The sequence below is a fragment of the Scyliorhinus torazame genome, chromosome 8 (assembly GCF_047496885.1).
Source record: "Scyliorhinus torazame isolate Kashiwa2021f chromosome 8, sScyTor2.1, whole genome shotgun sequence".
Taxonomy (NCBI): domain Eukaryota; kingdom Metazoa; phylum Chordata; class Chondrichthyes; order Carcharhiniformes; family Scyliorhinidae; genus Scyliorhinus; species Scyliorhinus torazame.
The window spans coordinates 189,801,193-189,817,501 of record NC_092714.1 but is presented as its reverse complement, the minus strand read 5'-3'; the positions used below and the strand labels follow the sequence as shown (position 1 = coordinate 189,817,501).

The following is a 16,309-nucleotide window of genomic DNA, read 5'->3' as shown; positions in this document are numbered from 1 at the left end:
GGAAGCGGCAGAGAGTAAAATCTTCACAAAAAAACGATACTTGCAGCTTTCCATGTCCTGCCATCTACAGTCTGCTATTCCACTTGGATTTTGCAAGGAGTAGAGAAAAAGAACTGTCGAGCAGCACAGCTTGTATTACCAGGAAGTTACAAATAAAAGCTGCAAGAATTCCCAGATTGATCCTTTCTATTAAAACAATCAAACTGGTTCACACGCTTTGGATGTCATCAGGTGCTGTGTTTGCACTGTGTGTACTGGCCAATATCTTTCCATCAAGTAACATCACTAAACAAAAAAATCTGGACATTACTTAGTTACTTTTAGGCACACATTGTGTCTGAATTGACTGTTGCAGTACCGTGCACAACAGGGGTTACACTTCTTAAACAATTAATTGGGGACAAATTTAGCTCACATGGCTAGACAGCTGGTTTGTGATGCAGAGCAACATAGGTTCAATTCCTGTAACAGCTGAATGTTCATGAAGACTTGTTTTTTTGACCTTGGCCCTCGCCTAAGATGTGGTGACCGTCAGGTTAAATCACCACCAGTGAGCTCTCACCCTCAAAAGCAGAAAGCAGCCGATGGTCATCTGGGACTACGGCGACTTTACCTTTACTTAATTGGCTGTAAAATGCTTTAGGGTTCCTCCAGATTGGAAAAGGTTCTGCACAAATGCAAATGTGGCTATTTTGTCCTTGCTTCATCGGTGTATAAATCTGGTGCAGTTAGCCTGTATGATTGCTTTCTGCCTCTCGAGGACACAGCAGAGCATCTTGGGTGTCCAACATATTCTCAAGCAAGTGTTCTTTTTTAAATCATGTGACATTATGTGTAATGTCTGGCACGTATAAGAGTTAATGTGATACTTTATTTTACAACCAGATGGAGCTGGAGAGCAGACCTATAAAAGGAAATGCCTTAGACTTCTGGGAGAAGGTGTAAGAAGATACTTAGGATAGGTGTGAGTTAAGGTAGATCAGTAGTATAGAGTTCTGTAGCATAGATATAGTATAGTCATATTTATTAGTTAATCCCTTGTAATGTGTTTGAATCATAATGTGTAGTGTAAATAAACTAACTAGCTTAGTTTGATAACATAGCTTGATATTCTTTGGCTACACTAAAACTTTAATCCATTCCGAGAAACTCAACAAATAACTTCACATGGTACCAGGAGTGGCGTGATGATCACAAATAGCGTACAAGCTGTGCAGGACAACGGCGCGACTGACAGTTCTCAGCTGGACTGTACAGAGGCTGACAATGAGAGTGCAACAGTGAACAAATTAGTTGAGCACATCAATTGTCAACAGCCAACGAAGACATCTTGGAGAAGTTGACTCCAGATGAGAAGCACAATGTGCTCAAAGATACGTCAGAAAAACTCAAAGATACGTCAGATAATCCAAAGGGAACTGATATTTAAAAGTTCAAAAATGAATCAGATAAGCCAAAAGGAACTGATTTTGAGAATACAAAGATGCGCTACAGAACAACAGAATTCGCACAACGGTACGACTTTGAAACCAAAAACAACGAGCCAACGTATTGCAATTCAATGGAAACAAAGTGTTTGGACCTGCAGTCATACTTGACAAACCATGCAGTAAGCAATCCAGATAGCTACCGAGCAATGGACTGCAGAACATTGTGTGAAGAAACTCTACCATTCATGATAGCACACACATGTGTGTGTAGGCCATACAAAGTTTGCGTATGAAGGCACAACGCCAAGAAGAAAAGGAGCAGCATTCCAACAATTTGGAAGAGTTGGTACTTGCTCCAAAACCAGAAAGCAAACCGGTTTTTCGGGCAATGGAGACAAGAAATCGACACCACAAGCACAGAAAAAGAGACCACGTCAGGCAACGAAGGTGGTTCAACCAGTCAAAAATCTGATCGAATGAACTGATGACTTGTTGACGATGTACCACACTACCTCAGTGCATATTGAGTACAGACTCAATTCATGTAAAAAGTTCATAGCTACATTGAAATGCAATGTAGTACCAACCTTGCATTATTGATGCATGCATGTTTGAAAAATGATGTGGAGATGCCGGCGTTGGACTGGGGTGAGCACAATGAGAAGTCTTATAACAGCAGGTTAAAGTCCAACAGGTTTGTTTCAAACACTAGCTTTCGGAGCACTGCTCCTTCCTCAGGTGAATGAAGAGGTATGTTCCAGAAACATATATATATATAGACAAATTCAAAGATGCAAGACAATGCTTAGAATGCGAGCATTTGCAGTTAATTAAGTCTTTACAGATCCAGAGATAGGGGTAACCCCAGGTTAAAGAGGTGTGAATTGTCTCAAGCCAGGACAGTTGGTAGGATTTTGCAAGCCCAGGCCAGATGGTGGGGGGGGGGTGAAGGTAAAGCGACATAAATCCCAGGTCCCGGTTGAGGCCGCACTCATGTGTGCGGAACTTGGCTATAAGCTTCTGCTCGGCGATTCTGCGTTGTCGTGTGTTCGGAAGGCCGCCTTGGAGAATGCTTACCCGGAGATCAGAGGCTGAATGCCCTTGACTGCTGAAGTGTTCCCCGACTGGAGGGGAACATTCCTGCCTGGTGATTGTCACGCGATGTCCGTTCATTGCTGCACCACAGATCTTTCGGCCTTCTGTTCTGGTTCATTGGTAATCTCCTTGGATTCGCTGTCGGCCTCTTGGGGTCTGTTTAAGAATACCCGGAGCCTCATTCGCCTGATGAATTCCTCAGTGCCTGCCGCGAGACTGATGGGGTCCATTTTGGTGGTGGTGCAGAAATTGAGCCCACTGCTGAGGACTTCTATTTTGTCTGGTTGAAGGGTGTAGTCCGACAAGTTGACAATAGATTTCCCTGTATTGTTTTCTGCTGTGGTACCGGGGGAGGCTTGGTTGCTGCTGGTGGTGATGCCGAGTTTCTCAAGCTTCCTGTTCTTGGTATGCATATAGGTGGCATAGTATCGTTGTCTCATCTGTTTGGCGGTGTTCCGCAGCTGGTCTGCTGCGTCCTGAGCGCAAGTTGAGAATATGGCCTCTATCTTGGTTTCCAGGTTGCATCGTCTGCTGTAGAGCTGGCGTATGAGGTGGTTGAGGAGTGTGAGAGAGGTGCGACGGCAGAATCTCTCAGCGTAGTCGGTGTTGTAGGTCGACTTGAGTAGGTTATGTAAACACTTAATTAACTGCAAATGCTCGCATTCTAAGCATTGTCTTGCATCTTTGAATTTGTCTATATATATGTTTCTGGAACTAACCACTTCATTTACCGGAGGAAGGAGCAGTGCTCCAAAAGCTAGTGTTTGAAACAAACCTGTTGGACTTTAACCTGGTGTTGTAAGACTTCTTACTGTTTGAAAAATGTTTTCAAACATTTTCAAAGAAAGGTGGATGTGACATTATGTGTAATGTCTGGCACATTAAGAGTTATACCACCAGATGGAGCTGGACAACAGTCATAAGGGCAGACATAACAGACACTCAGACTTCTGGGAGAAGTGTTAGAAGGTGTAAGGAGAAGCTTAGGATAGATGTGAGTTAGGGTAGATCAGTAGTATAGAGTTCTGTATAGTTATAGTCTTATTTATTAGTCAATACCTTGTAACGTGCTGAATCATAATTTGTGTAATGTAAATAAACTAGCTTTGTTTGAATACATAAACCAGCTTTGTTTGATAACATAGCCTGATGTTCTTTGGCTCCACTACAACTTTAATCCATCCTGAGAAACTCAACAAAGAACATCACAAATCAAACTCCATTTTAAGATTATTAAATCTGGGTTGTTCGAATATAAAGTCAGTGAAGACTAAATGTAGGCTTTTGGTCACAGAAATCTGTATTTTTGGAAAGCATGGACCAGTTATGAATGAGGAAATAAAAAGTATGAAAAACGCAGATCGAGATGGATTTAATCCAAAACATCTGATGAGTCTTTCTCTCGAGGGCATAACCTTAATAAATAAGAGTTAGGTCATGGCATGGAGGAAGTACTTTCCCCACACAAAGAATTACGGAATTTTGGAACTCACCTCATAAATGACTGCATATACTGCATCAATTCAGATTGAAAGATTTTTGCGAATCAAATCTTCAAGGAATATGGAATAAAGGCAGGATAATGGAGTTGAGTTAGAAACCAGATGGTTTGTTTGAGTGACAGAACAGGCTCAAAGGGCTGAATGGTCTTCTCTTCTATATGTTGACTGACTTGCTGCACATGGCAGTTTTGATACAAACCGGTTTCATTAATGATGCTCCGGCTACATTTTGAAAGGTTGTTTTTTTAGGGTATTGTAAATCAAAAATCAGGGTCCAACTTAATGTTGAAAAGACAACACAACAGGTCCCAGGAAAGAGAAAAAGGCGAGGATCAACTGACAGTTAGAGGAGAAGATGCACAGTGGGTGAGGGACAAACTCCAAGAACCTGCCTGCAGTGATCTATTCAAAAGTTGCAGTGAGCCCTGGTCTCTCCCAGTCACAACTCTTTTTGTATCATTGAAATCTGGCCTCAGACAGCATCCAGTGCTCATTTCAGTGTTGATGTTAATTTCTGTTGCCATAGATATTTTTGATAGAAATAAGTATATAATTCCCCAGTAATCACTGTTCATGTTATGTATGGAGCACACTAGTCAACTGTGTAATTTGCAACACAGCTGAGTCCAACAGCCTTACACGTGGGTTACAGCATGGGTTCCTGAATATAATCAAGAGTAGAAACCCTGGATAATCTTTGCCTTTAGCACTGGACTGGAGTACAATTATTCTTCTACCTTGTGGTAGCTGAATCAGCACAGAGCAGTGACTGGACCTGGTACTTTCCTATTCTGTGTGACAGTTCAAGATTTGACTCTGCATTTGCCAAAAAAAGCAACAGGGATCTCTGGATCTTACTTCTTTAAATTAAGATATATTTCTAAGCAAAGAGGGAAACATGTGCTGGCGAGCTTTCCCAACCACAGTTGTTAGTTTTATAACACTGCCAAAACTGCAAATGAAAACTGAATCTGACTCAGAACAAGATTTGACTTAAGAGCAACGGGTGTGGTTTTTCTAGTTTTTAATCTTTTTCTTGGTAATTAACTTTCAGTAAGGTTAATTTCATATTTGGATCATTAGATCTCCAGTCTGGAACTTACTCCCAAACTTCCATCTTCCCCTCAGCCTTTGAGGTCCTCCATTTTTTTTTCCACCAACTCTTATTAATTCTCCTAATTTCTTAATTCTTGGCTCACTACTCGACGTGCCTCTTATTTTGAACTGCAATGGCAGGTTTTTCTCTGTTAATGGCACTGTACAATTACAGATCACTGAATCCAGGTCATTTTGGCCATTCAAAGTAAAAATCTGCAATGGGGAAAGAAAAGCTGTTTCAGCAGCAGGTGGTCGCAGGAGGTGTTGGTAGCAAGGGTCCAGGTACCACAGATGCAGGAGTTAGGCTATGCAGCCAGGGGAAGGGATCTCATTTTCATATCCCCATCAATGTTATGACACAATGCAAATATTTGAACTCTTGTCTCATGAAACATATTTGCACATGGGAACTGCAGTATTTCTCCAGCACAATCCATTAGACACCCTGCATCTAAAGAAACGTTCATACCCCATCCAACTTAAAACAATTTGTCATAAACATCGTACACCTGAAATCTCTCTACTCCATTTCCCATCCATTGGGTGCAAAGAAAACTCTCAAACTTATTGTACTTTGTGGTTCAATAAAATTCAATGCTTATTGTACCAAACTTGCCATTTATATCTGAAACCTTGACTGTACCATTCTGTCCATTTGATATCATAATAAAATGACAGCAATCATTTACCCTTGTGCTTTGCCTGTCTTGTCAGAGACGGTGATGCTACCAGAGACAGTGAATAAAATCTTCACACAATAGGGACACTGCGCTGCCTGCACTGTTGCTTATGCAGCAAGCCTCCAGATTGCGTTGTCCACACGACTGCAGGTCAGAACTGTCATCCTAATGCTAAAAATGTTCTTCCCAGAGGTGGAGGACAATGTGAACGTTGTCAGGGAGGCCCGACCAACCACACCCAAATGTTCTGGTCCTGTCCCAGACCGATCGGGTACTGACTGCCTTTTTCGAGGTCATGAGCTCTTTATGGGGAGGGGGCAGATGCTCTAGCCTTTACCTCCCTGATTGCCCACCGGAGACTCCTGCTTGGCTGGAGATCAGCAGTGCCACCCAAGGACACAAACTGGTTGTCTAACTTAGCGGAATTCCTCAAATCGGAAAAGATAAAATTCACCAGATGATCGGAGGAAGGCTGTCACGGTACATGACAGCAATTAACTAAACTATTTGTGACCAATAACCTATTTGCGACCAACAACCAGTAAGGGAGGGGGGACCGAAACAGAGGGGCTGGGTTGATAGGAGAAGGGAACTCACCACCCAGAGTACAGAGGAGGCAGGGCAGAGGATCCAAAGTGTACCGAAGGAGAGGGTGCCCATGGGTGCAGCCACAACAACCCGGTATGCCTTGGTGGCCGCAAACACACCCCTGGTTATGTTTCAATACCATGGAGCCACATGTCAATAGTCAAACAATACAGTTGTGGGAGCCGGGGACTCAATGTTAACATGCCACGTAGCTGTATATAAATATATATATGTTTCCTATGTATTCATACTTGATTTTCCCTTTCAATTTTATTTTTGTTTGTATTTTTTATTCGTTCACTTGTTTGCAATGCTGTCACAATCAAATGCAAAATCTAATACATATTTTTTCATAAATGTTATCAATTTTGATCCAAGTGACTGAAAAATAAACAAATGTTTATTGTCCCTATCGATTGCAGAATTCGTGACCAACCAGGCCCCTGTGCCAGCTCCAATGAGTTCCACTCTCCTGCTTTTTCCCCACAGCCCTACATATTCCTTTCAAATTTTTCAATTATTTTTGAAAGTTACTACTGAATTTACCATTAGTGATCATTAAATATATTTAATCACTCAATGGTGTGGGATATTATGCTGTTGCCTTAATTTCTGATAGCATCCTGTATTTCACACTAAACTTTCTCAACTCTTTTGTGCTAGTGGCATTAACATTGATGGTAAACTATTCACATTGTAGTCAATGTCATAAACGTTAGCCCATTGCCTCTGCTGTCATTTTGATAACCAACACTGCTGCACAAACAACCCAAAAAACTTCAAGGGGCCCGTAATCCAGCAAATCATACATTTAGTAAATAGTAATTAGCAGTGTAATGACAGGGGGTAGTAGCCACCTGTGTTTGAGCAGGCTTCCAGAAGTTTCTACACTCTTTAACTTAGCCATCATCATTTTTTTTAAAAACACAGCAGAAATGAATCCAGTACAGGGCAGCACATGGCACAGTGATTAGCACTGCAGCCTACGGCACTGGGGACCTGTGTTCGAATCCCGGCCCTCCATGTTGAGCACATTCTCCCAGTGTCTGCGTGGGTTTCACCCCCACAACCCAAAGTTGTGCAAGTTAGGTGGATTGGCCATGCTAAATTGCCTTTAATTGGAAAAAAAAATTGATTACTCTAAATTCATTAAAAAATGACTCCAGCACAGCAATGCATGGTCCCAGCACTACCTTCACAGTATAATGCTACCAGGAGGCAATGAACTCTTCCTGATACACAAGACTCTGGTCAGGGAGCAGCTGCACAGATGTGCAGTTTGTGGAAATTGTACACTGCCTACAACATTCCTGGCAGCCTTAATCCAATATTCCAGTAAAAGCCATGCGACAGATAGGAACATTGTCCGACTTCAGTTTTGATCTTGGCACAACAGGCCTAGTCAGGTTCAGCATTTTTCTTCATTTGACTCAAAGTGCTACTGAGCAATTTGAATAGAATTGGATTAGCTTCAAAACAGAATATAAATTTCAGTGTTTTTAAATATAAAGTAAAAATGAATTATACAAAGTACAAAATCAGAGGAGATTCTAATTACAGGTGGCACCCTGGTGGAAACTGGTCATTTTCTATTAATTAATCATCAAGCCTTCGAGCCCTTTAAATACATATTCCACTGTGTACAACCTGCCTTATAACATCTACATATTCAAGCTGCTGCTTGTTACCCCGTGGCACTCTACTAAATAACATTGCCGCATTTGACTGTCAATCCCATTCAGTGCCCCCTCATCCCTGCCATCCCCCACCCAGTGCCCCCTCACCTCTCAGCCCCCACCCAGTGCCCCTGCCAGCCCCCACCACCCAGTGCCTCCCTCAGCCCTATCAGCCCACCAACCAGTACCTCCCTCACCCCAACCAGCCCACCACCCACTGCCTCCCTCACCCCTACCAGCCCATCACCCAGTGCCTCCTTCACCCCTACCAGCCCACCACCGTGCCTCCCTCACCCCTACCAGCCCCTCATCCAGTGCCTCCCTCACCCCTACCAGCCCACCAACCAGTGCCTCCCTCACCCCTACCAGCCCACCACCCAGTGCCTCCCTCACCCCTACCAGCCCACCAACCAGTGCCTCCCTCACCCCTACCAGCCCACCACCCAGTGCCTCCCTCACCCCTACCAGCCCATCACCCAGTGCCTCCCTCACCCCTACCAGCCCACCACCCAGTGCCTCCTTCACCCCTACCAGCCCACCACCCAGTGCCTCCTTCACCCCTACCAGCCCACCACCCAGTGCCTCCCTCACCCCTACCAGCCCCTCATCCAGTGCCTCCCTCACCCCTACCAGCCCACCACCCAGTGCCTCCCTCACCCCTACCAGCCCACCACCGTGCCTCCTTCACCCCTACCAGCCCACCACCCAGTGCCTCCTTCACCCCTACCAGCCCACCACCCAGTGCCTCCTTCACCCCTACCAGCCCACCACCCAGTGCCTCCCTCACCCCTACCAGCCCGCCACCCAGTGCCTCCCTCACCCCTACCAGCCCCTCATCCAGTGTCCCGCTCAACTCTGCCAATCCTACACCTAATGTCCTCACCCCACCCAGTGTCCTCTTCACCACTACCAGGCTCCTCTGCAGTGCTCCCTCACCCCTGCCAACCCCGCATCCAGTGCCCCTACACCCTTTCCCACCCAGTGCCCCCTTTCTTTCTCTCTCCCCGTGCTGCCCCCGCTCTGCCTGTTCTCATTTCCACTCAGGCACTGAGCCGAGCTCCTATTGAAGGGGGAGGGGGTGATCCCGGGCCCTCAGGCCCCGCTCCGTCAGGCCGCCTTGGCCTTGCCTCCCGCGCCTCGCCCGCAACCTGCCTTCCGAGCGACCGCCCGTTCCTTACCTTCGCTCCGGCGTTGCAGAAACCGTGAAATTACAGACTGCCGGCACGAAGCGACTGCCTCCCGGCCGCTCACAAACCTACACAAATAAGACGGCAATCTGGGAAGACGCCATGTCACCTCCCCAGCCGCAGCACCTCCTGGGCCTCCTTTTGTATTCATGAACGCAAGGACCTGCCTTGGCAGCTGGAGCGGGGGGAGGCTCAGGGTCGAGCGGCAATGGCCACAGAAACTCTCCCCTCTCACACACAATTTATTAGACTCCAGGAGCGGGGTTTCAATTGTGACCTCTGTGTGATCTGAAAGGGAATTCAGGAACTAGGTTTCCTCAAATGTGCGGATGCGGACGGGTTTAGCCAGGGCGGGTTTAGTCAGTGAAGTGGCGGCGGTGCAAAAAAAAAGCTCCAGACGTACCCTGCGTCTGACGTCACGGGGGTCTCATGTGCGTCTGACGCAAAGAGTTCCAGACTGTATGGTGCAACATTGATTCCAAAGGTGCCCAGGATCAGAGCAACAGCATCAATGTGTCAAATGCAGAGTCACATTACCCAATGTCTCTTTTTCGATCATACTGAGCCTGTATTTTTTGAAGCAGAACATCTGATAGGGGGTTCCACTCCCATGATAAATTGCCCCTTCGTGTCCAATGGTTAGGTGGGGTTACGGGGATAGGGTGGGAGACTGGGTTTGGGCAAAGCACACTTTCAGAGGGTTGGTGCAGACTTGGTGGGCCGAATGGCCTCTACACTGTATGGATTCTATGAATTTGCTGGGAGTGTCAAGAGAGCAAGGTCAATGCTACACCAGACAGCTTGGTGGATGACAGCACCAATGGTCTCACTGCCAAACAAACCAGATTTAAGAATAGACCAATAATGAAGGAAATATGACAAATTTAGTGTGTGTGTGTGTGTGTGGGGGGGGGGGGGGGGTAGCCTGGTGGTAATATTAGTAATGCAGACATATGGACTAACGCTCCGAAGAGATGAGTTCAAATCTCCCAACACAGTGACTGCAGAAACGTATCTATTAATTCACAATCTGGAATAAAAATCCAGTTTCAGTGAGATAATACAAGATTGTAGTAATAAGAAACTGCCATTCTTACCTGACCTGGCTTACATGTGACTCCAGACCCACAGCAAAGTGCCCTCTGATCATTGAAGATGGAGATGTTTGTGTAGCATTTTCCTTCATTTAGTTTAATTGTTCACCACCAATTGCAACAAACTGGATGTGGCAGGAATGTAGAGCTTTGAATTGATCCATTGGCCATGGATCTGTTTATAACATGCTACTTCCACCATTCATCATGCATGTAGCCCTGTATTGTAGTTTCACTATGTCGCCACATTTTTAGGAACAGGTTTCAGTACCATTTTCAACACCTTCGATATGAATAACATTGGGCTGATATGTGTAACATTAATACCACACAAGTACCATTGACCAGTAGCCTAACAAGCCAGCCATGCTCCAGGACCAGGTCAGAGGCTGGTAATTCTGTGGCAAGTAACTCACTTCCTGACTCCCCAAAGCCAGTCCACTATGTACAAGGCACAAGTCAGGAATGTCAGGGTATACTCTCCATTTGCCAGGATGAGTTCAGCAATGACACTGACAAGACGTTCAACACTGTCCAAGACAAAGTAACCCATTTATTAGCACCCTAGCCACCCAATTGAATGTTCACACCCACCACAACTGGTGTAAGTGTATACCATCTATAAGCTGGACTGCAGCAGCTTGCCAAGATTCCTTTGAAAGCACCTTCCTCTACCACCTAGAAGAATGAAGGCAGCAGGCGCATGGGAATACAGAACCTGAAAGTTCTGCTCCAAGTCATACACCATCATGACCTGGAACTGTATTGTCATTCCTTCACTGTTGCTGGGTCAAAATCTTGGAAATCCCTTCCTGACAGCATTGAAGGAGTACCTAAACCACATGGACTGCAGAGGTTCAAGATGTCAGCCCTCCCCCACTTTCTCAAGGACAATCAAGAATGGACAATAAATGCTGAGTTTGTAAAACGAGCTTACATCCATTGAGCAAATATAAAAAAGACACATCAGGTAAGAAAAGAGAAATAGATGGAAAGATTGGATTACGTTAGAGAGAAAAAAGAGGCAGAGTAGAAAATTAAGAGAGAAAAACAATATTTTCCATCTGTAGGAATGAAATTCTAGCTTCAATTGTTCCCTTTCTGAGCCGGAGAGATTGAGCTGTGTTTTAGGAACATAAATCTTGCCTTTAACAGGATCTTTATATCACAATGACTTTTAAAAATAAATTTAGAGTACCAAATTCGTTATTCCAATTAAGGGGCAATTTAGCATGGCCACCCCACCCATCCTGCACATCTTTGAATTATGGGGGTGAGACCCACGCAGACACGGGGAGAATATGCAAACTCCACACAGACAGTGACCCGGGGCCAGGATCGAACCCAGGTCCTCGGCGCCTTGAGGCAGCAGTGCCAACCACCATGCCGCCCATATCACAAAGACTTACCTCTAATTTTCTGCTGAGTTCAATTTGCGTTCAACTGTGCAAATGGAACAATATCTTGAAACGCTGGGACTGTTTGATAGCGAGCTCCAGTTTTTCTCTGTAATGCGAAGCATCACACATTGTACTGTATGGCAGTATTTTTCAAACTTTTTTTCCTGGGACCCACTTTTGCCAACCAGCCAACCCTTGGGATCGTGCCGAAAGGCCTTCGTGATCCATGCCTGCCGACCTTCATAAGCCATGCCAGCTGACCTTCACAACACATGCCAAGTTCGCTTACCTTTAATGCAAAAGGTCTTCATAATTTCACTCCAATCAGGTTCGCAGGAGGAGAGGGCACTGCACATATCAGGTGCAGACTTCAGTCATTCCCTTGTGCCGTATTCACCTTTGTGAAAACTGAAAATTCAACCTTGCACATGTAGGTCATTGTGAAGAGCAATAACAACAAAATTTTGTTGTACTCAGCACTGGATACTCTTGGGAGGTGCTACGTTTTGCCGTATTTTTAATGTGCTGTCACAGATCAGGTATAGCAGCATTGACTTTTCATTTGGAGTCAGCTATAAGTTAATATTTGACTCTGGAGTCTCAACCTCAAAAGGAATTTTTCACCCACCATTTCTCTTTGAAAATCTGAAATTTCTCCTCTCTTTTGTCAGTACCTCCCTGCATATAACATACATGGGTTTTGCATTCTTATTTGCGTTGGCATAATTGACAAAACCATACCTCAAGAAATCTTCTTTATACTTCTTTGTTCCCGGATTAAGTTTCTTTTTTGTAGACTGTTAACTAGAGGCCCTGAAACTCTGTACAGAGGTACCCTGGACTCTTCTGCGCAACTCTCTCCAGCCGATTCAGTTGTGAGATCCTGGTCAGAAATACACTGCCTATTGTGTCTCTGGCCGTCTCTTACTTGTAAGAAAATAATTCATCTTCACAATACTCTTGCCTTGCTTGCCAGCGTCTAGAAAATGGATAAAGATCTCCACAGTGATTTGGCGCCAAAAGCATGTACCGACAGGATGCTTGCTGTCAAGTGTATGTGCAGGGTGCGTGACCTGCTCACTGCTGCTGCTTCTGGCGGAAGACCGCACACGGCCTCATTTCCTTCTTATTTAAAAGGTGGCAGCGGCCGCCATTCGCAGTAAATATGCCGGGAGCAGCCATTAGGCTCTTCTCCCACGATTGGGATCAACATAGGAACGTTGTGATCGATCAATCCACGACCCTCCGACACCCACCTAACCCCGCCGCAGGTCGTGACCCCACACTTTGAAAAGTCCTGCTGTATAGCGGTTGATAGCAATTCACATTTCATGCTGCATACTTTCCCCACCACAAATTGCTCGGCTATTAACCGTGTATGCATTAAGTACGCTGTTAATTTTCCCAGCAAATTCACAGCCAAAATAAGGTTTTTATTCACTTCTATCCGTTATGACACGGATACACTTGCCATTTATTTTATAATTTCCACCAACAATATAGAAAATCTGAAAACCAAAGATGTGATCTAATTGCCTTATTTCCTACCTGCTGCCTAATTTTGTCCTTGATGAAAGTTGTTAGCCCAATGAGTAATTGGAACAGGAACTGAAAGTGTCAGCTGCATCTCAGTGAAAGTCTGGTGGTATCCACGCTACTCACCAGAACTGACTTTATATTAAATCATGTGTTAACTCGATATTAAAAGCTGATGAAGTGTATTAACTCTATATTAAAAGCTGATGAAGTGTATTAACTCTATATTAAAAGCTGATGAAGCCATGTATTTCTTGTAAACCATAAAATTGATGCTACTTATCGCAATAATGTCTTTCAACAAGTACTGCAGACATTACCTTTGTCGAGGCCCAGCTACAGTGAGCTTATTAGTCTAATGGCCTTGTCTAGTGGCCTTGCCAATGGGAGGCTTCTGTTTGCTAGAAATGGCTGTTGGGGTGTTAATCTAGTATTTTCAGAAGCAGAGGTCTGCTAAAACCTGTCTAGAACTCTCTAAGTAAAAATCCTATAAAAGTTTAAGCAAAAAGCTGCGGAGGCAATCGCTTCAAGAGCTGTTTAGATGATTGCTGAGCGTTTACCTGATCAAGCCACTGCCTTTATCTCGACTCGTAGAGTTCTGCTCTTGGTTGAGTATTGAATTCTGAGACTACTACCCGTTCTAAGTATGAATTGTTCGTAACTTAGGTAACTATGTAGTTCGGGAATTCAAGGGCTAACTCATCTATATCCTGTATTTGCCGAACTGTATCATTTACTAAAAACTTGTATTACCCTTATTCTTTAAATAAATTGCGTATATATTTTGCCATACAGATCCGTGTCTATTTTCATAAATAAGTGTGACATTTAACTAAGGCTTATCATATTCTCACCTCTGAGGCTACTGGAGGATGACTTACCCATACCCGGCTCTCAGAATAAGAAAGATGTAGTTGCAGTTAAGGATAAGATAGCCCCTAAGTGATAGTCTCTCTCATGTACCGAAGATAGTGAAAGCAAGGAACGTTGTTGATACTATAATTAGACATCCCAAACAGTGAGTCTTACTTTAGATATTGACAAGACCTTGTCTGGTAGCTTACAACCTCAACTAATCGGGAAGATCTTAGGTAGAATACTCCTCCACTGTCACATCTGGCACCCAGCGTGGGGCCCGAGATTTAATCTTGGGCCTCAAAATATAGACACAATAACTCTGTCGCTAGAATGTAGTTAATTTTTCAATCAAACTTAAAAAGTGCAAAAATAGACTCTTAAGCAAGGTCAGAACAATATAAAACGAAGCGCTAATACCAGAAAAACTAAATCGAATTTGACTACTATAGTTAAATTATGTTTACTAGTAGAAAAGACCAAGTATATATTCTGAAAATACTTTGGCTATGGCAGCTCAAGCCCACCCATGGTGCAACCCTCCAATAATCGCTAATGCCCTCGCGGGACAAACATTTAATGTCCCAAAAGGAACATTACTGGTCGATCATTTACTCACACTGCAACCTCCTTTCGTAGACAGACAGAGGTTTATGCTCGAAATAACATAATGTTTCCCGGGGAAAAAACACAGACAGGATTGCCAGCTAGAATTAGCAACCCACCTACCCAGACAGGTTGTAGTGTACAACCTAATGACTGAGTACCCTTTGTGGTATGTCACTCAGAAGATATAGACCTGCTCAATGCTAGCAAAGTCTTGCTTTTAACAGTACATGCTTATCCCGTTCTGGTCCCGCAAACCCCTGCCTTCGACCCAGGGAATCCCTGGGGAGACACTATAGTTATTCTTAGTGACCTTAATATCCCCGCACTTCTGACACCGGCTCAGACAGATATAGCGAGAAGAGCCATTGCAGGGATGAATCATACCCTCCTAACAGCACCTAAACCGGCAGGCGGACCAGCGGTCCCTGTCAGGATGCGATCAGTAATTGGGGAACACACCGTGTCCATATTTAAAGATACCTTCAGACCAATTCCCCCAGACGATACTCAAGCCCTTAAATGGTTGTTTGAAAAAATGTCAATGCTAGAAATATTTTTCGGACCCCTAACACCAAGAGATAAACAACAGATACTGCGCGTAACAGCACCACCAGGCTTCCACCTCCCAGATGTGGAATGTGGAACCCTGTTTCAAATCCTAGCTGCAGCACATGAGAAAATTTACGGACATGACATACAAGGAGGATTCTGAAATATTCTTTTAAATGCCCTTAAAGTAGGAAGCATCAGAGAAACTTTCCAGCAAGCCCTACAATTACAATTTGACTTTTCTCAAGTCAGCCGATTGTTACTAACATCAGTCACTGACTCAGCCCATCACCTGCGCCTACAGGACGCAGCGCATGGTCAACAAAACCAGGCTGCTAAATACCACGCAGTTATTCAGGCATGCGGAGACCTTGAGGAACTCTGCCAACTGTCGGTTGCCAAACTAGGAGGATCTAGGGATGCCCCCATCACCTCTGGGACATAACCCAGAGGGGGAGCAGGAGCATCAGCTGCCCCTCGTACTCCAGGCAGGAGACAACCCCCCGCCGGAAGGTCCCCAGGAACCCCTGCACGAGCCCCAGCCTCAGGTCCCAGACAGCAGCCTTTCAAACACCACAGGAACCCCCTAGGGACCCACAACAGGCAGCACCCCGTCGCCTATTCGACGACAGAGGTCCACAATACCCCCAGTGCCCTCCTCAACAAGGACGGTATGAGTTCCGAGATTGAGCTAATATCCGCCCCCCTGGAAGATACCAGGATGATAGAAATCCACAGAGGCAGCAACAACAATACCAGGATCAGCCTAGAACTAATGGCAGTACTGGACAAAACAGAGGCCAAGGTAGAAATTCTAGAGGCAGCCACGTTCCGGCCACCATCCGAATGTACACCGCCTCTAAGAATCACGATTCACTAACAGGCCGGTCCGCTCACAAATTCTCCCAAATCGCTCCCGCTCAATTCCCATATGGAAATGCCACCCTGTACCTTAACCCGAAATTACTAACCGCTACGATAGGGGTAATTTTACTCCTAGATACTGGGGC

The 16,309-nt window shown here is 44.8% G+C and overlaps 1 protein-coding gene across 1 annotated transcript in view; it reads right to left on the bottom strand.

The window, feature by feature from the left end:
* The window catches only part of LOC140428898 (zinc finger protein 335-like), a 267,142-nt gene that overhangs the window by 164,840 nt on the left and 85,993 nt on the right, over positions 1 to 16,309 (bottom strand). Inside the window, exon 16 of the mRNA XM_072515545.1 lies at positions 6,645 to 6,706. Coding sequence (XP_072371646.1) covers positions 6,645 to 6,706 — 62 coding nt within the window. The remainder of the gene's footprint in view (positions 1 to 6,644; positions 6,707 to 16,309) is intronic.